Below are 23,263 nucleotides of genomic sequence, written 5' to 3'. Positions count from 1 at the left end.
TTTCCACTAACAAAAGCCTTCAAAGCCATTCTCTGGTGTTATTTTGAAGAATTCATTTTATGTAGAATGGACAACACTGATGAAATAGCAGCATCAATGTTACCACTTGCGTCCTCGCTGCGAGCCGCCATTGTTGTCTGAATCAAAATAATTGCTTCTCTGGTATGTTACATCCAAGACAATCCCGCCTGATTGGCTCGTCCATTTTGTGTGGTATTCAAATCGTTCTAGATGGCAGCGATTCCAGATGGATGTGTTGACGCCATTCGGAGCTCGATAGAACTACATCCATCTGGCGCAGAGTCAGGTTAGACCAAGCATGGCCAAGTCAGTGCTGCTCTAAGATATTTTTAAAAAATAACTTTAGCTTGAGTTGACAATTTACTGACTTTATAATTTCTTTTCTAAATTCTTACAGTTTTAGGCTTATGTTTATAGTTTAAGAGCAATAGAATTGGTGAGGCAATTGGGAATCGCCTAAATCTCACAACAGCTGTGGCTTCTAATCAAGAAAGTGATAATTAGCATGTGTGAAGAAGGCTACATGGATAATCCAAAAATAGTATATTTTTTTTAAACTCGGAGCTTTGCAAAGCATTTTTTGAATTTCAGTTGGTCGCACCAAAAACAAAACAAAAAGAAGTTTACATGTAGGTAAGGTAAACAGTTGTTGCATTGGCGAAATGTGGGACTTATGAGTAGAAGTAGAAGTAGGGATTATGGCATGAAATAAAGTGAACTGAAATAACAAAACACTTTGACTTTGTAAAGTGCCTTTGACTTTGTAAAGTGCCTTGAGATGACATGTTTCATGAATTGGCGCTATATAAATAAAATTTAATTGAATTGAATTGAATCATTAAAATTCAAAATGTATAAACTAAGGTTCTGTTAAAATATTACAGCAGTTAAGATCTTACCTGTAGTAGATAACTGTCCTGCTGTCTTCATGTAGCATACAATAATGGCCAAGAAAAGCATTGTAGGGCACCTTGGTCTTTGAGTTCATTCAAATTCAAGCTATAAAATTAATCACCCATTGGAACATGAATAATCATCTGAAATCTGAAATGTTAAAAAAGTTCCACTGAGTCTAACATTATTCATGTCCCTGGCATATTTAGGTTTTTAAAGTCTTATTTTAATGTCACCAACATGTTTCTTCTGATTGGAAGTGATATTAACCTTTTTGAGCTACCTAGCCATATTACTGACTTGAATCTGATAGAGGATCTGAGAATCTGTGGAGGGTGCTCATGATTAAGGTGATTGTAAGGAGGCTTTCCAAACTTAAAGACAAGGAGCTCATCACCAAAGAAATAATTTAACATAAGCCTCATGGTCAAGATATGACATAATTCTGACGCTCAAACAACCTGCTGATGGTCAGAAACCACCAAGTGACAATGCATAGGTTCAGTTCACTTCCTTCATAGAGTTTATATACGCCCTTTCATAAAACGTTTCATGCACAAAGTTAGACTTAAACTAAGTACAGCAGCATCAGAGAACCAATTAACAAGTTGCTGTTTTGTTCAGGTGGGATAAGAAGAGGGGAAAAAAACAGCAGTAACACCTGTCAACTTACACCTGTTAAGCTACAAACATGAATAAAACATGCCGCTCCCAGCAGAAAGGCGCTTGGATGGTTAATTTAGCACGTTATTAACAGAACAAGCCCACTGCCCCTCTACCCGTCCCCACTGCTTCTCTCTGAGGAGACCTTGCTCCGTCGATCCTCCCCGGGGGAGTTCTCTTTCAGCCTGCAAATCTAATCAAAGCTAATCTAATCAGGTCTTTATACAGTGCTGTAGAGTTGTGAAATGACCTAATTCACTTTTTCCACATGAAATGTGTGAAAAGCTCCCAGGTCATGCTTTAATAAAAGAAAAATTGTGTGAACTGGTATTTCACACTGAATCCAATGTGTGTATGTCTGAAAGAGAACATGGAGTATTTGGATTCCATATTACACTTTACCTTAACTGTTTGTTCCAGAGCCAGTGGGTATAACCACTGAGTCACAGCATGTATAAGAGATAAAATCAAAGTACTACACTTTTTTTATTACCACCTCATCTAATCATCTGTAATCAGATGCTGCCACTTCGTGCTATATCACAGATTTACAGCATACACAATATACAGAACACGGGTCATACCCACCTGTCAGGAACTCGGCTCTTGTCAAGATCTACTATTTATATTGTTGTATAGACACAACTGTTGGGAAGTCAGCTCTCAATCCATAACTGACAGCACAGCTTTAATGACTTGGTGTAAACACACAAAAGAAGTAGAAAAGATCAGCAAAGCATAGGAGCAAAATTCAGAACAAAATTCACTGAAGTTCTTCCAACCAGTACCAAGTTAGACTGAAACGCTACAAGTTACAGGGTAATTTAGGCCTCCTCCTGCCATTAACCTAACATTGACTTTGGTTTTGCTTTATACTTAAGAGCTGTACCTTTAAACTGTCAGGTCACTCTGATGGGGTTTTATGCTGTATGACTATTGTTGTTTATGAATAGGGGATATTGCAAAGACGCACCACCACTACATCATTTTTCATAAAAACTTCTGCTATTGCACCACAGGTCTATTCATTTAGTTTAACCCGACAGAAAGTGTAGGTGAAGCATTCTCATGGTCAGTTCAGGCTTTTTACACATCATCTTGTTTACAAAGGTAATAGGCATATGTATGTAAGAAAGTAAAGAAAACTTTGACTAAAGGTTTGAATTGATGATGAGTTAGTAAATGTTGTAAATAGAAAAGTCATAGGCAACTCTAAAAATAAAATGCATTTTTGCAGTTTTCTCTGCTTTTGTTCCAGATTAGTGGTGAAGGTTTGTTCTGGCCAGTAGAGAAATATCCAAATCCATTTCTGAAATGGATTTGGAAGTATTGATTTTGGAACAGCCAGAGAGGAAGAAAACAAGAAGAATAGAGAAGAACAAAGTAGGATAGAGATAGGAAGAGATGAAGACAGATTATCTGCCGTAGCATCTCCTACAGCAGGGATTTTCAATTCCAGTCCGGTGTCCTGCAGCCTTTATATGTGTCCCTGGTCCAACACACCTGAGTCAAATAATCAGGTCATTAGCAGGACTCTGGAGAACTTGACTGCATACTGTGGACCTAATTCAGCCATTTGATTTAGGTGTATTGGAGTGACACAACTAAAAGCTGCAACACAACAGACCTCGACGACTGGAATTGAAGACCCCTGCTCTACAAGGAACAGCTAGGAGGAAATAGACTATTACTATCCTTCATTTTATCATCAGTATGATGCATCTAGCACCTAGCATCTAAGTCTAAGTCTAAGTCTAGCACTGGTGGCAGCATTCTCCACTACAAATTGTGCAACTATACAATAATGGTAAACTTAAGAATATTCACAATGAGTTCATTTAGAGTCAAACGAAGTTCCAACCACCTTTAAAGGTTCTTGGTATAGCTCGGGTTCCCTAACTGGGAAAGAAGATTTGAGCCACAAGCAAAGTCCTGACCAAAACACAGCTAAATTAGCGTTTTAAGCCAGTGTTCAACAAACAGTAGCAGAGGTGCAAAGTGTACTGTGCAGGTTGTACGCTTCTCACCCATAAACCTTTGGAGAAGGGCACCACTGAACCTTTGACATGGTTAGGTGGGAGATGTAAAGGAGTGTATGGTACCAGCACTGTATCCATACTTTTAGATATAAATGAACTATTATAAATATTCTATATTTTATAGAATAGCCTTACCAGATGCAACCTGCTGCTCTCCAAAGAGACAACTATAAATGCACTTTGGCCCAATGTAGCTGTGCTTGATTGTCTCCACCTCTCCATTTCAAGTATGCACCAACTTCTTCACCTCCATCTCCTACCTTATATTTATAACTCAATATCTCGACACAAAAGTTGCAGAATAAAGTCATTATTCCTCTTTAAGGTCATCTCTTTTCCATCTCGTTTCCAAAGGAAAACTGATGTTTATGCCATGGGAAAACCCCAACAACACTCTTTCAACAACACCTGATGAAACTCTTGGGAAATTAATGACCTATAAGCAATACACAGTGAAGGTTAGCAAGTATTTTCAATGGATATCAGTGTGCATGCAAAATAAGCTTTACCTGTATTAAAAAAAGGTAGCCACATTTGGCTGGAGTCAAGAGATTGTCTTACACCGTTCCTGTGGTATAGCCGTGGTATTCTAAAGTCAACAAGCAGTAATGACAAAACTATTTTGCCTTCTAATGTTGGCAGCAAACGAACACATAACACACAACCACAAAATATAATCTGGCTCCACATAAGAACAAAACTCATGCCCAGAAGTAAGACCCTGAAACCCCACAAAAAAAGCAGATTTTGTGTATACTTAGGTATTTGTTGAGTTCACATAACTTTACAGCGTATGTGTTGGTATCATAAGTTGACAATTTCTTCTGTTGCTGTTACACTGTAATTTTTTTTATTCCAATATGATGTTTTGTCATTCTTTTTTTTTTTTATTATTTTCCAAATGAAAGATGCACAGTACTTGGCTGAAGTGAGCTAAATAGATTTATTTTAGGATGATTGTTATAAATGTTTCAATCAAAACAAACAAATGTTTATTTATTGTTTTTTACTTTATTCAGTGATGGATAAAGAATGTGAACATTTTAGATAATTATTTGATTTCATAAGTATGTTTTTTTTTCTTGCGGGTCTAGTGGCTCGCTTTTTCCGAAAGTAGGCTGACAGGAAAGGGGGTAGAAGAGGGGGAGAGACATTCGGCAAAGGACCGCGGGTCGGATTCGAACCCGGGTCAACCGCGTCGAGGACTAAGGCCTCCGTATATGGGTTGCGCTACCCGCTGCGCCACATGCGCGCCATAAGTATGTTTAAACATTTCACAAAGTGGCCAGTATAGAACTGAGCTTTGGTTTAATTTGGTCAAGTCATTCTACAACAATAAAACCACATAAAAAATCTCAGTGGCTTTTTTGTTCTATTTTTAATATTGAAAATGGCTCTGAATCATATAGGAGGTGTTTTAATATATATAAAATCCAGTGTAGAAGTTGTTTTTGAATGCAGCATGGAATTCCAGCTGTTTAGGAAACGCCTCCTGATAGACAGGCTCCTCTAAACACAGTGTGGCCGCCACATCTGCTACTACAAACACTTCCATGGGATTTGGGGCTGGTTGAATGCTATAGCCAGCTGGATTTGAGCTTTAGCTAGTTTTTCTTTGTACCAGTGATGTTTACATTTTGCTCCACACCGTTTCAGGTAATTAATTATGTTTTGTGTAGACCGGGAATAGTGAATGTGCAGTCTGCAGACCAACCAATTTATGAGGTTGGTCCAACCAAACCATGTTCTATTACACCTCCTCTAATGTAAGTGGGAAATTTAACTGAACATTTTTTGTAGCTGTTTTATAACAATAATCAAAGCCTGTTATACAGCAATAAAGACAGGAATCTTGTGAACTCTAGTAGTTACAGGGAAATCCGAATCAGCCAAAAATTATATTGACAGGTCAAATCTGAAGATCAGAAACAAACTCTGATCAGTGAATTGCTAACTAATGCTAAACAAATCTATCTCTGACAATAACAAATCAATGCAGCAAAGGCATCAGTTCACACAAAAAAGCCATAAAAATCAATAGCAATGCTAACCGATGTTTTCTCAGATACCAACCAAGACTGAGAAGATATGAACAATGTTCAAAATTGAAGAAATAATCTTACTCAAACAATTTTGAGCTATCCTGAGAGATTGATCTATCTGTAATCTACCAACCCACCACCTCAGCTTTTTATTTCCTCTTCCTCTAGACTCCTCCAAAAAGAGCGAGCGTCACACATTATGGTCCCAGAAATGTGCAAGGGTTACATAAGTTTTTCTGTGAGATGGCAGTTGTGTAACAACTATTACTGCTTGAGTGTTAGTCCTCCTTCAGTTGAGAAACTCTGTTGAACTTTTACCCAATGTATCTCTTTATTAAGGTATTTGGGGCACTAGTTTCTTTTATTTGCAGTAATCAGACAGTAAATGGGCAGAAAGAGAGAATTTAATTGAATTGCTTTATTTGTCCCGTGTTGGGGAAATTAGATTTCGTTACAGCCCATCAAGAGAAAAACAAACATGGGTAGACAGATGACTGAGGCTTTACTGCCTTGGAGGTGCTACCTTTTTGCAGAGTAAAGAAAGGAATACATTAGAATGGTTGAGGGGGAAAAAAAAGGTGCATTTCTCGCACTGAGTCTCTGCAGGCACAGTATGAGAATGAAAGAAAAACCCTCAACACAAAAAAACAACCTACGACATCCAACCTAGGGTTCTTGTCTTGGGGGATAAAAACAAATGGGCACAGCGGAGACAGTGAGTCAGAGGGGGGTGTATTTATCGGCATGTTCATGTGTGCATTAGTGTAGGTCCATGACTGCCCAGTAGCCCCCCAGCCATAGTCTTAGATGGTGTGTTTATCAGCCAGTTCAGCACTGTTTCAGGTCAAAGGTGTCATGAAGGATGGATGGTGGGGGATATCAGCCTCCAAGGCCAGCATTTGGCGAGCCAATTCAGATAGCAAGAAGTTGTTTTATGTCAGGCTGACTCTAAGTTTCCATATGCCTTTAAGGCTTTAACTTGTATGTCTCAGTGGCAAGTCCCAAAACTTTAGTGGTCTTTCAGCTGCTATTTCTGGAAAAATTCAGCTACAACCTTCTATGGAAAAAATGCTTATGGATCCAATCCTGTGTCAGGTTGTCATTTCTGGTCCATTAAGTCAAGCATTACAGCTGCAGAAGAAAACAAAATGTTCAGTAAAAAGAAAGCAAAACTAAAGCTCAGTGCCAGTAGTTTAAAATTAGAAATAGACTAGTTAAACTTATTGTGCCTCTTTAATGCAAACACGGAAGAGGAGTCCGTGTGCAAAACCAGCCAAATGTGTACAATGCCCCCCAAGATACCAACACACTAAATCTGCATCTCTTCTTATATACGTATCTCGTATTTTCAGCCAGCATGATGTGGAAATCCTGTATGTCAATTTCCTAGGCATTTAGGATCACATAAGCTGATGCAAGACAAATATGAAAAAAATGTGGGCAAGTATAAAACTAGAGCTTCCCAGTATATTCAATTGCAGTTTTCATTGCAATATCATTGTGCGGAAAATCACAATTGCAAAGGACTGCTTTCAATCAATTTCTGGTAAGATAGTATATTCTAAATATCAGGCATTCACATTGTGTATATGGGTAATATTTTTATTTTTTGCCCCTAATGATTCTACCTGATATATAATTTCCATGGTTGACATGGAAAGTGGTGGAGACAGTAATGTTAAAAAAGAAGTATCAGGAAAATGTAGATTATCAAAATTTGTATTGATTGTATTGAAATTTAATGTTTTCCTTTCCTTATGTGCAAAATCAAACCATTTCACTTCTAAAAGTAAAGTTGGATTTTGTATTGTTGGATTTGAAAATTTCATTTTTGAAAACCAAAAGGAAAAGTTTCACCCTGAGCCATCTATTCCATAAACAATCAGAAATTAATATTGTTGCGCTTAGAAATCGACTGACAAACTCAGTCATTAAATCTATAATTATTTGCTTTATTCATATCTGACTATTACCATCACCACACTGTAAAATGCATGCAAGCACCCAAAGCTACCACTGGAAAACCCTAAACACATACAGCTAAAGTCATCAGAAGCATCAGTACTAAGTCTTCAGCCAAGGCAGGCATTCACCTCTCTTAAAACTACATAATTCATCAGTACCTGACATGGGAGTGTGAAGGAAGGATGAGTCAACGTGTTTTGGTTACCACTTAAACCAGCATACTCCACACAATATAACCATAATTTGGTTACATAAAAACATAGCTATATAGGTTTCATGCTCTGAAGAGTATTGAGGTTGTTAAAACTCGAGCTGTTGCACACTGATAACTAACTGCCAAGAACTACACTTGAGATTTTTTGTGTCATTGCATAACTAATTTACACAACTAAACCCTCTCTACTGCTAAAGAATCTAAATGGAAACTGATTATTTTTACTTTAATGACAGAAACCATCAGAAGAAATTCTTAATTTGTGTAATTTAAGAATTGTTGTTACTCAGAGGATATGGATGGGATGTTTTACAACTTTGTCAGAGTCCCTTAAGTATTGGGAAAACAAAATCTTTCTCAGTGAAATATTAGGTAACAGTTTGTGTCACAGAAACCTGTAGGGATATCAGAACAATGGATATGTTGTTAAAAGGTCAGACCTAAAATCTTGCAAATGTACTTATTTTGGTTAAAGTTCATGAAGTGAAAAATAAATTCCAGAAATGTGATGAGAGTCATACAAAAATAACACAAAAAGAAAATAAATTTACAATTGGAAATAAACAGCTTTCCATGGTTTGTTGTTGCAAAGAGTTATTACAACAAAAAATGGTTAACCAATTAAATGGTGAATCATTTAAAAAAAAAACATTTCTGGGTTGAGCAGCAGAGCTAAGTATTTGGATAGCCAATGAAAAAACTTGCCAAATCCTTTCTGCCAAAGCCAAACAGCTAATTCAGCTCTTGGCTATTGTTTTGTTTCATTTATTAGATTAGATGATTAAAGTTTGAAGAAACTCAAATTGCTTGTTTGTTCCCACAACCTTGCCATATAAAGTTGACACTGACACTCCTCCAAAGGACAGGATTTTAGGTTCAGTCGGCTGTAATCTTAAACTAGTTCCTAATTCTATTGTACTAAAGCATTTATCCAAGGAGGAGAAAGAGGCTGGCCCAACCTTTGTCCACGCAGTTTTGCGTGCGGAGGAGAAATAAAATTGTTGAGAAAAGTTTCAGACGGAACACAAATGTGAGCTGTGAAATTAATGGAGTATACGCTGCTGATCCTGGATTTACTCAAAGGGTATTGAGGGTAAGACAGCAGCTCCAAAAGTACTCCATTAGACGAGAGGAAGACAGAGACGTAGAGGGAAGGTTTGGGTGAGAGGGAAGTGACAGTGACCATGCCTACAAGCTGAATTCTCGTGGTATTTCTGAGTTGTGGTTTCCCATAGTACCTGCTGTTTGCAACATTTTCTAAAACCAACCTGATTGGCCGACACTTGGTGTCGTCCAATCAGTTTGGAAGGTTCTGCTGAATGTCCCTCCTTTCCCCAAATGGATGTGATGGGAGCATGCCCAAATTGATAATGTGCAGAACAGAGAGTGCTACACATTATCAATCTGACTTTCCAGGTTAGAGTGGCAGAACTAGCAAAGATGATAAAGTGAGAACTGGCATCCTAAAGGTCTTCAACCCTGTTATAAAGCTTGGTTATGTTTACAGTTTTTTCTCTCGTGATAGTTATGCCTTCTTTTCTTCCTCAATCATTTAATAGTCCACCATGTTGTGTTTCACGAAATATAGAATACAACTACAACCCAAACAGCCAGAGGGAACGAGACAGAGAAGATGACATAAGGAGGCAAACACAATTGTAGCAAATCTATGTCAGAGTTATTGGCCTAGATTCTGGGGTCAACCAACCCAGTCCATTCTAAAAGTACCACAGGCTATAGGCCATGGCCCTTTACCAAACCAATCTTGTTTGCAACAGCTTGATACCCAAACCAGACCAGAATCACAGCAGGAAGGACACCTCATTCCATTTCCAGCGTTGTTATTATATCATAACCCTTGAAGACTAATCAGAATCAGTATCAACACAATCATTCAAAAAGGTCTGTTTAGAGCATCTCTAAAATTAGCTTTGGATTCTTTCAACCTAATATCCCTTCCAATCTGGCATTAAGTCTCCATTGGAAGAAAGACATTCTGATTTAAGATTTCCATAGAGAACAACACAACATCTGCAGCAATCACTGATATTTATCTTATCCAACTCTCACCAGCACTGGGCTTTATAGAACATTTGGGACTTCCACTAGATGGTTCTGCAAACTCTACAAAGATGTTTGACCCAAACTTCTAAGCCTAGCCCTGATCATATTCTGTATGTAGTCATTAGGGTGTTCCAAAAATAAGCCAAACTCTTCTACACATACCAGCTGAACAAACAAGTGTCTAAATAATAACTGAATTCCTCAACATATGCAGTCTCTTTCAATGTTAATCACAGGCTACTTCTCCATCTTTTTGCACATCATCCCAATATCTGTGTCTCCAATAGTAATGTTGCAAAGCACAGGTTAGAATGCTGCATGTGTTGGTTATTATGTTCAGCCATCAGTAATCCTTGTTTTGCATGTATTACAGATAATTTCTCCATCTTTTGGGTTAAGTCTCACTGCTCTATGTGCTTACACCTAACACAGATGATACTGCCCAACTAAACATCACAGAGAAGGTGTTAAGCACTAAAATAACAGATTACAATGAGACAAGTGAGGAAAGCATCTCAATATTTATCAGTAATATTGCAATAGCAATATTTTCTGATATGCTACATCCCTATTTCTAAATCATGAGTGTTTGATCTTTGATCTAAATCAGTGTTTTGTAACAGTGGTTGCAACTTTTAGCTCGTTGTCTGGCAGAATGATGATCTAAGAAAACTGCAGCCTCTCTCAGGTCACTGTATGGGGTAACTGTGGCTCAATTAGTAGAGTAGTTATCTTCCAATTGGAAGGTTGTGGATTAAACTCCAACTCCCCACTTTCACATGTCAATGAGCCTCTGGGCAAGGAACATAAACCCAAATTGCTTATGTATCGGTGTATGAATGTCTGCATTATTGAGTATGATTGGGTGACGTGTAAAGTGCTTTCAGTGGTCACTATGACTGGAAAAGCACTCTATAAGTTAAATCTGTTTACCTTCATTAATTTAATTCCACAGTACATTCCCACATTATTCTGCTTGTGGTCCAACAATTTATGTTTTGTTCTTGCAGAGCACCCTCTTCAGCATGTATGCTATGTCCCTTACATGGCTTGTCGCATGGAAATAAACTGCTTCTCACAACAATCATCCAAGCAGTGTTCAACAAAATGCTAGAATTGTGACTAAAAGCTGTCCCGTCAACACATATTTTTATGAATGATACATTTTACAAGTATAAGTATTATTACATTCAATATTAATACTATAGAAAGGCACTAAACATGAACAATTCAATTTGCTTTGGTGCTTACAGCTTCATTAAAAGAAGCTGCTGACACATGGACACAGGGCCTTTCACCCCTCCCAAGTGGAAAATGGTGACCCCACATATGTGAAGCGAGACAATGACCCAATAACAGACGCAGTCTGAAACTGAGAGGCTAGGAGGTAAAGGCATCCCCAGCCCGCATTCACCAGGGATCTTCAATTGTTTGAGTAGTTGGTGTTACTGATATCCAGCGCCTGTGTCACATACAACTTAGTGGTAACCCTATCTGCCCGCAGGGCTCCAACTTACTACTTCCATCTTCCACTCCGCTGACAGCTGACCATGGGGAGTGATGAATGGAGGAGCCATGTAGTCAGCCGAGCACACAAGCGTCTCAATATGTACGATCAGACATGAACACACAGGCAAGAGTTTACTGCTGCAAAACACACACACACACACACACACACACACACACACACACACACACACACACACACACACACACACACACACACACACACACACACACACACACACACTTGAAGCCAAATGCAATACAAGTAATTTCAAAGACTTTCTATCCTTTTCCAACATACCTAGTAATTGATGTGCATGCACAAGATTCCTGTATTCATATGCTGCCACTGCTTATTTAATCTTGACAACTTTAAAACTTGAACTTTATAAGTGACAGAAGAATCCAGAACAACATCTAAACCTTTGCAACCCTAACTGCTTCAGTTAAAGAAGGCATCGCCTGGAAATCAGATTTGTTCATGTTAAAACTTGTGTGTTGGTGTTGGGCCATAGTTAAAACCTTCCAGACAATCAGGAGTGTGAAAGTAACTTTTTTTTGTGTGGACACTTTGTACAAACCAAAAATACCCCCACAAAAGCACACTTTGCACAAAGCGAGATTTTGGTGCTCCTTAACATAAGCCACGCTTGCCTCTCGTCAACCACCTGAAACCACTTAATTGTGTCACTGCCACTAACGACGTGTGTTAAATGTAAAGATGTCCAAACGTTGCGCTCATGTCAACTACTCCGTTGGTGGTTTCCAAAATAAACATGCAAATGTTTTCAGTTTGCCTGCATCTCTGAACCAAACTACCAGGAGGCAGTGGATTAAGTTCATCTTTGATAACGATGTTCTGGTGACTCTCTCTACATCTCTTATGCGCTTCCCATTATGCACCCAAGTGTTTCGTTAACTTGGGACAATACCAGGCGAAAATGGCATCAAGCCTGCGTTTGGAGAAAGGGGCAATCCCAAAAATCAGCGAGTCATCTGCAGTGCAGTCAGTAAGTTTTGTTACTTGTGTAACTTTTTACCTATTGTGTGAGAGACCTGGAAACGATGGTAAAACTGGGCAACAATGGCCTCCAAAGGAGAATTCCAAGAGCAGAACCACTGCTGACCCAAAAGAACCCAAAGGCCTTTCTCAGATCTTCATAAGCCGCAAGACTTTGGGGAAAATATTCTGTGAACTGACGAAGCAAAAGTGCAATGTTTTGGAGGGTGAGTGTCCTGTTTATTTGCTATAAACTAACTTTGCTGCTTCAGGATCTGGACAGCGCGACGATTAATTGTCGAAACCACAAATTCTGCTCTCTAGCAAAAAATCCTGAAGGAAATTTCTGACCATCAGTGAACCTTAAGCTCCAGGGTACATTGATTAAACAGCAGAACAAGAATTCAAAGCACACCAACAGGTCCACCTCTGAAATGCTCTGAAAACATGTTGAAGGTTTTGGAACGGCCAGTCAAAATCTGGAATTAAACCTGACTGAAATGCTAAAGCATCAACACTCCAATGTGCTTGAATCAAAACAATTCTGCAAAGAAGGTTGGTTTGGATAGCTTTTTTCCTGTAATCACAGTAATGGTGAAAAAGAATGCTTCTTGTACTTACTCCACCTGTCTTTGTTTGATATTCACATTACATTGTTGTAGCTTGATTTGTTAGACAAAAGCCAAAACCAGGAGAACCCTCCAAGGGGGAATATTGGAACTGCACAGGAAAATTTTTTATTTACAATACTGTTGCTGAAAACTATGATGATGGCATAGATTATAATTAACCAACATGTTCTAGACAGGTCTCGGACTACTGCAGAGCGGTAAAAAATTCTTTACCGCTCTGTAGTAGCTCTAGCTTGTACAGTAAGCCATGAAAAGCAACCATAAGTGTGCGCATTGAGGACAATCAGAGTACAACCAACTGGCATATTACGATATGCAGTGTGTGAATTCTCTACATTAGAGAATAGTCCTTTGTAGTCACAATATTGCACACTAATATTGTGATTTTTTCACAGCACTCTATATCTGGCAACTATCTGCATCAGACGTCATGACTAAATAATGTTAAAATAAGTAAGATGACTTAGAGAGTCAGTCATTTGAAGCTCTAGCAGTTTGTTTTTCTGCTGATTTAATGATTAACAGACTGAAACCTTCAAGACATAATAATATTCCCTGATTACTGGGTTTATATCCACTCATCCTCTGTTTTCCCTCCTAGTCAGGCTAACAATGACTCAGGCTCATCAGCTGCTATGGGAATCAAACGAATGACGTATCATCCATTAAAACCTCCCATGATAAAGATCTCTTCGTGTGACAACAGTTTCATGCAGCGCTGATTGCCAGCTCTGATCCTGTTTCCCACGCTGGCTCTTCAAGTAAGGAGCGGGAGCAGGTTTTGGTTGGCTCGCTGCTCTGTTTGGATGAGATAATAAGTTACCTGCCACTTCTTAATCAGCACCACATTGAAAATAAACTTTTATCCCCTCAACTTAACACTGGAACCCCCCACCTCCATCCTCTGTCACCAGCTACTGAAGCTACACACAAAACAAACAACTGAACCAAAACACATCTGCAAGATTCAAAGGCCCACCTCTTGTGTGCTCAGGATTCAGATTCAACGGAAAGACATGGAGCTTTACCTCCAAAGCTCCCACAGAGGTATGGGATGTGCCCAAACTGATGATACACAGGGGCGGCTCTTGAATCAGTGGTGCCCGGGGCAAGCCCATTACACAAGGGAACACACACACACACACACACACACACACACACACACACACACACACACACACACACACACACACACACACACACACACACATCAACAACACCAATCAGGCAATACGTTTTATCCTGTGACCTATCAGAAACCTAAAGAAGTTAAAGAAGTGATGTCCATTGATAGATAGATAGATAGATAGATAGATAGATAGATAGATAGATAGATAGATAGATAGATAGATAGATAGATAGATAGATAGATAGATAGATAGATAGATAGATAGATAGATAGATAGATAGATAGATAAATAGATAGATAGATAGATAGATAGATAGATAGATAGATATTTCAGCATCATTAGTCTGCAACATTGTGCATATGGGGCGAGGGGCAATAGGCAACATAAACCTTCTTCAGGCCAACTGACAGATGTCTGACAACAGGAAGTAGGTTCAAATTACTCAAAAGGTGATCTAAAGAACAAATGAGAAACAAAGTCGCCAACATCTATCTCTCTTATGGTTTGTTCAGGGCGACTGACAGAAAGAAAAGTCATCCGAGTGCAGCAGTGTAGCATCCCCAGAACATGCCACCCTGGGCGATGAGCCATAATGCACCTATCAAAAATACCCTCTTTATACATAAGTGCTAAAAGTAGCCAAAGTGGCCTAAAAAGACAAATTGTTACAGAAAAGTGCTTTTATGAAACTATGAGGAAAAAAAAACAACTGCAAACAATAACATTAAATCAGTTTAACGATTAATAGTCCACTCACCGGCCATGAGAACTGAAATGGAATGACAATCTTCCCCGTGTCGTGCCCGCCTTTCTGGGCTCCTCTGAACTGGAAAGTATTTCCACCGATCACTTTGGTGATTTCTAACCCATAGGTGCATGATCCACCAGTCTTCACTTCCAGCTGGTATTCCTTTAGGCACACCCTGAAATAGGTGTCGCACTCGTCCGGGCCGCAGCTCCCGTCCGCCTCGCCGCCCTCCGAGTCACAGCAGTCGCCGCTCAGGAGCCGACCGCTGGGGTTTTCCACCGAGATGAGCTGTACCTCGAAGAAACCCGAGGACTGACACACCTGAGGGGCAGAGATGGAGATGTAAAGGGCTGAAGCTGCGAACTACATTCCCATCTGGGCATTTTTTTTTTGTTTACTCTCTGATGCATGTTTTTCAAAGTATGCTGTGAACAGACAGTAATCAGACATTTCCCTTGATCAGCTTTGATTAGGATTTGGCAATTGATAACCAAAAATCAGAGTTTTGTTTCTGTTATTCATAAAATGCAACCAAACTCAGGACTTCTATTTTCAGTCTAGAAACACATCAACCAGGTTTATTTGCTGTACAATTTTTCGATAAATAAATAAGTGAAAAAAAGAGAGAGAAAAACACCTTAGAGACAATGCTTAGATGCTTAAAAGAGGACAATCTAGTCAAAGCTTCATTGTTTTTTTTATTTACATTAATCGAAGCATCTGGAGAACATTTCTTCTGTTAATAGAAATACCATAGAAAGATAAATGGGAATCGGTCAATATCAGAATCAGCAGCCCTGACCTCCCAAAAACCATGAAATCACTGCCTGTCAAGAAAAACCTTTGTCAGTGCGTCTGTCATTATAAAACTTAAAAGATGTCCGAAGCAATATTAACCATCCTGTTTTGTGTGTGTTAAGCATGCTGTCTTTGTGTGTATTTGTCCATAACATTACAAAATCACCACATTCTGTAGAGCATGAAACATGGCAAATACATTTGGCTCCAATGCTCACAGCTTTTGCTAGATGTGAGACAAATCAGGGTTTCCCTTGATCGGCTCGGATCAATGAGCAACAGGTCAGTTCCTGAAAAAATCCTAATGTCCTTTTCAAATGAATGCGTCAAAATGAACAACTCCCATCATTTATGATTTATAGATGCTTTGTTTTTTTCTCCTTTATTCAAAATTTAATTAAAATCAGAAAGAAAATATTACAGATATATGCTTGGATGCATAAAATGAGGTAATCCTTTGATTCCTTATTTTCACAGAAACAGAAAAGGGTGCTTTGCACACCTATAAGAAATTTATTTTTATTCATCAAATACTTTGAACTTAATTCCTCTTATCAGAATGAACAAAGCAGTCCTACAAATAGCTCCAGATGAACTGGATTTAGAGAAGAAGTGGGCCAAAAAGCTTGTTGGATCACAAACGGTTTCAGACACCTAAATCAATAACAAATGTTTCAACTGCCAAACCAAAAAGATAATATTGGAGGAGACAGCTACTGGTTGAGTATATAGCAATTAGTATTCAATTAAAGGGGGGTATAATCACAAAGTAGCATCACATTCCAGCTGTTACAGCTACATATTGTTTTTATTTATTTTTGTTTCAAGTCTTTTTTTCCTCTGATGGTAAACCTATGCCACTGTGACACTCGTGACTGTTGTTATCTACCAAGATTTTCTCCAGAGGAGTCTTTCTAAATAGTGATCCCTGGTGGGGTTAGGTTGCCAATGTTAGGTTGCCTAAACTTTGGCAACATGCACTAAACCAACCAAGTTTCTCTGAAATCAGCTCCTGCAGCTCTATGTAGGGCCAAATGTGCAATTTCCTATTGGATATTTTTTTTTCCTTTATTTGAAGCGTGCTTCATTCTGCAGATACTGTTCTTGCGCTCAAAGCTCCAGTTTAGCAACTCTGTGAAGGTGCAGCTGAGCTTGCAGCTGTGCAAGTTTTAGCCTAAAGATCATTTTTTTAATCTCCCAAAAGCAGTGAAATTGTGGTAGAAAATGACAAAAAAATAATAATAAAAAAGAAAGAAACCAGACTTTTTTTTAAAAAAAACGTATTTTAACCATTTTTATAATGGTGATTGTCTAACTAATAACGGGAATTCAGACTTGTTCTCATAACTTCTTGGATAACTAATTGACCAGTTCAAAGAGACTTTTCTATATAATCACAACCAACAGGTCATGTTGCTGAGACATTCACTGGAGGGAATCTCAACCTTAGAAATAACAGACCCGAGTTCAGGTTGCATTTCGCAATTTCAGCCCTAAAGACAACGGATCAAATATGGAAAACGTTAACTCGGTCCAAGAAATAAACTGAATCTAAATCAAAGCCATCACCTCCCTCTGAGAGCAACTTGTTAAAGTTCTCACCTCGGCGTACACAGTCAGCAGAAGACAAAGTATTAAGAAGCGATGCGCTTCCACCAGTTTATTCCACATGTCTCCGTCCGCTCAGTGCTGGGGATCATCAGGGAAAAGCACCCGACATATACGCCTCAGAGGATAATACAGAAGATGGAGAGAAAAAGGCAGTATCCTGGTTGCTCCGGGGCATGCACGGCTGCAGGAGGAGAAGCGCACCTCTGCTGCTGCTGCTGCTGTCTGAACCGTACACAGTCCGCCTCACTCCGCCGCTCCGCGCTCTGAGCAGCGGGTCAGCGCAGCAGCGGCGGGTCTCTGCTTCCCGAGCCGCAGCAGGGGAGGCTGCTGTGACTGGCAGCTCAGCGGGCCAATCATGCTCCAGCTAGGTGGAACATGTCCAGCTGACAGCCAATTAGAAGCAGAAACTCTGAAGGGTGCATTTCAGGGATTTATTGTTGAGGTTTGGCTCACACAGATGCGTTCCTACAAGTATTTTAACGACCACATGCAGGGATTGTCTCATTTATTTACAGCATGGTGTTTTTGTAAACCTTTTTCTTTAAATGTGAATGTAAGGATGCCCCTGATACAATATTTGCTTCAGTTCAGTTGCTAAAAACCTGTCTAAAGTTTCAGACTTAGCCACAAATAAATTAACACATACAGAGTTCAGCGTTCAGGCTTCTCTCTAATCAATTGCCACAGATTACGGCATATAGCGCCCTCTACTGACAGCTGGCAAACTCTGGCATGAGAGGCGAATGGAAGAGGAGAATGCTCACTACTTGACCAGAAACAAAACAACACACTTTGAATTTAGCCGATGCAGCTTGGGTAAAAAAAAATATTATTTGGGTGGATTTTAATCTCTATGTCTAAAAATAAATAATACGAGTTTACTAACTAAAAGGTACCTAAGTGAAACACATTGAGCCTAAAATTAGAATGTACATATTCAACAAAAATTGTTACATTTTAACTGTTTTGAGATAATTTGATTAAGAATAAATACTTGAGAGAATGTTTAAATCATTGCTATATGAATAAACCTTAAACAAGTAAAAACAAAAAGAGTTCATAAATAGCAGGCCACCTGTAAACTAATCTAATAGTACCACCCATCCAGTTCACTAAGAGAATGGATCCGATACACTGGTATCCCAAGATAAAACTTTAGACACATTTTGCAGAACATCAAAATAGATTTGGGGGAAATCTATTATTACCATATTCTCACAATGAAACCTTTCACTAGAGTATTTGTTTAAGTAATTTACTGGTGGCACATTTTTTGACACCCCTGCGATTATTATTTTATTTACAACCATTTTTTGTCAACAAGTCCGAACATTTTATTTTCCATTTCTCTTCTGGCGATTCCTCTTTCAAGTCTTTCTACTCGATCTCACCATCTAACAAGGAAGAGGAGCCATGATCTTCTTCAGTGTTTACTGTAATTACAAACAGTTTGCAGCTCAAACTTTCTCTGGTCAGCTCCAATCCCAGAACCAGAATAACAGAATCTGTGAAAACAATGGAATGTTACCACATTATAAAACAATCTGTTAAAAGAGTGCCACTTTTAGCACAGGCTGGATCAGCTCACAGTTATCATTATGTTGTAAATCCATAAACTATTCAAGTTTTTCACACACAGTCTGAGTCCAATGTGGCAGCAAAACCAGCAGACCTGGTAAGCCTGATTGATTCATTCAATGGGTCGCTGTGGATTTTACCACCATCTTTGTTCAAAAATACAAATGTGTTAGAATCTTTTTAGAAGAACAGGAATTGTTGCTGAAAGATCATTCCTGTGTTAGGAGGGCCACAATAGCACTTTTTCAAATGGTAGGAGGGGAATCCAAGTTATTGTCAAAAGTTCTGCTTTCACCCGAACAAAAAAATAACTGAACCGCTGCTCATCAGTTTGGGTTTAATTTTTCTGAGATTGATATTTGGTTCTAATTTTTCTGACATTCAGAAAAAAGTATGTAATTTCCTAATAAATCCAAAAAATGTTTAGTCTGATATGATTTCAGACAGTATGAGAAAATGTTCCTTTTTAAAGTCTTTTTTTTTCTTTAGGCTTTTTCCTTTCAGGGGTGCCACAGTGAGTCCTCTGTCTCCATCTAACCCATCTTCTTCTCTCACACCAAGTTCATTCGTGTCCTCTTTTATTCCGTCATACATCTCCTCTTTGGTCTTCCTTTAGCAGCCTCCTGCCCAGCAGCCTAAACATCCTTTTACTGATGTACTCATCCCTCTGTACAAGTACAATCCATTTCTCTCTGGGTTTATTGCCAAAATAACTAACATGAGCTGTCCCTCTGATGTAGTCATTCTTGATCCTATCCGTCCTCGTCACTCCCAAAGAACACCTCAACATGTTCAACTCTGCTACCTCCAGCTCTGCCTCCCCCTCAGTGCTATGTAACTAAACCATCCAACACCGCCGGTCTCACCACCGTCTTGTACACCTTTCCTTTCATTCTCGCTGATATTGTTTTATTACACAGCACGACTGACGCTTTTCTTTTTACAACCTACTTGGACATGTTTCTTCACCACTTTTCCACGTGCTCTGTAGCTCTGGACTATTGATTCTAGGTACTTGAAATCTCCCACTTTTTTTTATCTTTTTTTTTTATCTCTGCTCAGTGTAACCTGACGGCTTTAATTGGGTCCCTCTTATTTACACACATATTCTGTCTTGCTACAGCTAACCTTGATTAATTTTTTTCTTTGCAGGGCAAACCTCCACCTCTCTAGAATTTCCTCCACATGTTACCTGCTCTCAGTCTAGCTTCCACTAATCTTTGCAATAACTTAATTGTATGAATCATCAACTTTCTTCTATTGTAACTGCCACAACTCTGTCGGTCACCAGCACCAGTGGTGATCATTGTTAACCCGAGTTAACAATGATCCGGTATGAAGGTCATGCTATTGATTTGCGTGGTAAATTAGGCAGACTTTTATGCTGTAGGCTGCTCCATTTATACTTTTCAAAAAGATTCCTACTTTATCATATACTGAAAACAAGTTTTTACAACGTACACCACTCAATGGGTCGATATTAGATTTTTTTTCTTGTCTAATCTTTCCATGATGGGTAAAACCCATAATGGAAATCTGCAACTCAATTTGTTTGTATCGAAATTTTTATTTAAATTCTAGTACGCATAAAAATTCAGTAATTTTTAAAGTACACAGAAAAATAGATTTCAAGTACACAGAAAAATGTTTGAGTCTCTATTAGAAACAAAACTTTCATCAGGGGCGCAGACCTTCACATGCATTTTTTAACACAAAAATAAACAAGTAACCCAGGATTCCTATACAACGCTGCTTGCCTTCTGACTTGCCAGTCTCTTGGTGCGTTAGTCTGCAAGGTTAGGTGGTTAGTTTGTAGCCATGTGTATCTGTTAATGAACCGTATACATCCTAGCATAAAACCTCTCCAAGGTAGGTCAAATTTTCTACATAAGATTTTCAACACATGACCCTTTAAGACCTTTACTGGATCACGTAGCTTTAGCCATGCACTTGTAGACCACTCCCTTGGCTTTAATCCAAAAATTTGATACAAAATATTGAGTCGCGGATTTCAATGATGGGTTCCCACCAGGGTTTTGACTAGAAGCAAAAACTGAAGCATCAATGCGGTAAAACAATATTGATTTATTGAGTGGTTTGCAATGTACAATTTGTTTTCCACATACCATATATGATAAAGCAGGAATCATTTAAAAAAAGACTTAATGTTTCAACGAGTATGGTAAATTACTTGTACTTGTATAGCGCTTTAACTAGTTTGATGACCTCCAAAGCACTTCGCATTACAATTTTAGTAATTCACACATTCACACCCTGACGGTGGTGAGCTGTGTTAGTAGCTACAGCTGCCCTGGGGCAGACGGACACAGGCGAGGCTGCCATACACCGGTGCCACCAGGCCATCTGGCCAACGCCAGCAGGCAATGCGGGTGAAGTGTATTGCCCAAGGACACAACGACGGAGACAGTCGGAGCAGGGAATTGAACTGGCAACCCACCAATTGCAGGATGAACTCCTTAACCTAAAATTAGTTTTATCGGATAATGACATTTTTTGAAAATTAAAAATGTACAAGAAACTGAGATTAACTTTAGATTAATAGATATAAAACAACCCCGTTACAACAAAATTGGTAAAAACCCTCTTTTGCTTAAAGCTGGGCATATTTTCACCTCCGGAATATCGCCAAAATTAGAAACATTCTGTCCAGGAGTGATGCTGAAAAACTAGTCCATGCATTTGTTACTTCAAGGCTGGACTATTGTAATTCTTTACTATCAGGAAGTCCACAAAATGCAGCTCGAAGTCTTCAGCTGATTCAAAATGCTGCGGCAAGAGTTCTGATGAAAATCAACAAGAGGGATCATATTTCTCCAATTTTAGCTTCCCTTCATTGGCTTCCTGTTAAATCAAGAATAGAATTTAAAATTCTCCTTCTAACGTATAAAGCCCTTAATAATCAAGCTCCATCATATATCAGAGCTCTGATTACCCCGTATGTTCCTAACAGAGCACTTTGCTCTCAGACTGCAGGTCTGCTGGTGGTTCCTGGAGTCTCTAAAAGTAGAATGGGAGGCAGATCCTTTAGCTATCAGGCTCCTCTCCTGTGGAACCAACTCCCAGTTTTGGTCCGTGAGGCAGACACCCTGTCTATTTTTAAGACTAATGTTAAAACTTTCCTTTTTGACAAAGCTTATAGTTAGAGTGGCTTATACCCTGAGCTACCTCTATAGTTGTGCTGTGATAGGCCTAGGCTGCTGGAGGACATCAGGGTCTAATTTTCTCACTCTACTGATTTCTACTGTTCTTCAGTCTACTGTTCTCCAGTTTTGTATTGTATTACATTGAAATGACTGTCGTCATTTCAGCTTTTAACTTTTTGCTCTCTCTCTTTTTCTTCATAGTAGGTACACCTGGTCTGGCGTTCTGTTAACTGTGACATCATCCAGAGAAGACGGCTCACCCGCTACTACCATCTAATGTAGAACAGATTACTAGATCAATGTGTGCTTCTGTGCTTGTTTGTCTCTCTTGTTGTGTCTCTGCTCTGTCTTCTGTAACCCCCAGTCGGTCGAGGCAGATGACCGTTCATACTGAGCCTGGTTCTGCCAGAGGTTTTCCTTCCCGTTAATGGGGAGTTTTTCTTCCCACTGTCGCTTCATGCTTGCTCAGTATGAGGGATTGCAGCAAAGCCATGTACAATGCAGACGACTCTCCCTGTGGCTCTACGGTTCCCCAGGAGTGAATGCTGCTTGTCGGGACTTTGATGCAATCAACTGGTTTCCTTATATAGGACATTTTTGACCAATCTGTATAATCTGACCCAATCTGTATAATATGATTGAACTTAATTTCAAGTGCCTTGAAATGACATGTTTCATGATTTGGCGCTATATAAATAAAATTGAATTGAATATACTGTACAATTTCTTGCCTTTTTAGATCCAATTCTTCAGTTGTTTGAGAATTTTTTGGATCGGGCAGAGTTTCAGCTTCATCGCAAGTCCTGTATAGGGTAGTATACAGGGGGTAACGAGGGAAGATTAGTCTCTCACGACAACCGATCAGGAATCGTACAGTCGGATCAAACATGTTTGAAATTCAGCTGGCCCTCGTGAGTGATCGTAAGCGCATCCTGCTGTTGAAGTAGAGGGATAAGCATCTACGAGCTCATTTCCCCCAATCTCGTGCACAAGGGAATTCTTCTTCTGCTTTCCAGACGAAAACATAGGAGTGGGGAGACAAGCACGCCCACTCCAGCCTTACATTTACAAGGATAAACCAAATCCCGGGTCTTTAAATCCTGGGATTTTCAATGGAAAACTGGCTAAGGTCTCTTTTGTTTGCAGATTAAATAGCAAACCCTCAGATGGGTGTACATCCTCATCATTGGTCTG

At 39.2% G+C, this 23,263-nt stretch overlaps 1 protein-coding gene across 1 annotated transcript in view; it reads right to left on the bottom strand.

The window, feature by feature from the left end:
* Positions 1-17,614, bottom strand: part of LOC118558729 (protein jagged-1-like) — a 39,047-nt gene extending 21,433 nt beyond the window's left edge. Inside the window, exons 1-2 of the mRNA XM_036129275.1 lie at positions 17,319-17,614; positions 14,928-15,239 (exon numbers count right to left, since the gene is read on the bottom strand). Of these exons, the coding sequence (XP_035985168.1) occupies positions 14,928-15,239; positions 17,319-17,387 (381 nt within the window). The 5' untranslated portion in view covers positions 17,388-17,614. The remainder of the gene's footprint in view (positions 1-14,927; positions 15,240-17,318) is intronic.
* Between the last annotated feature and the right edge of the window lie 5,649 nt (positions 17,615-23,263).

The sequence above is a fragment of the Fundulus heteroclitus genome, unplaced genomic scaffold (genome assembly GCF_011125445.2).
Source record: "Fundulus heteroclitus isolate FHET01 unplaced genomic scaffold, MU-UCD_Fhet_4.1 scaffold_152, whole genome shotgun sequence".
In the NCBI taxonomy this organism is placed as follows: Eukaryota; Metazoa; Chordata; class Actinopteri; order Cyprinodontiformes; family Fundulidae; genus Fundulus; species Fundulus heteroclitus.
The sequence above is the reverse complement of the archived record's forward strand: the minus strand, read 5'-3'. Positions and strand labels throughout refer to the sequence as shown.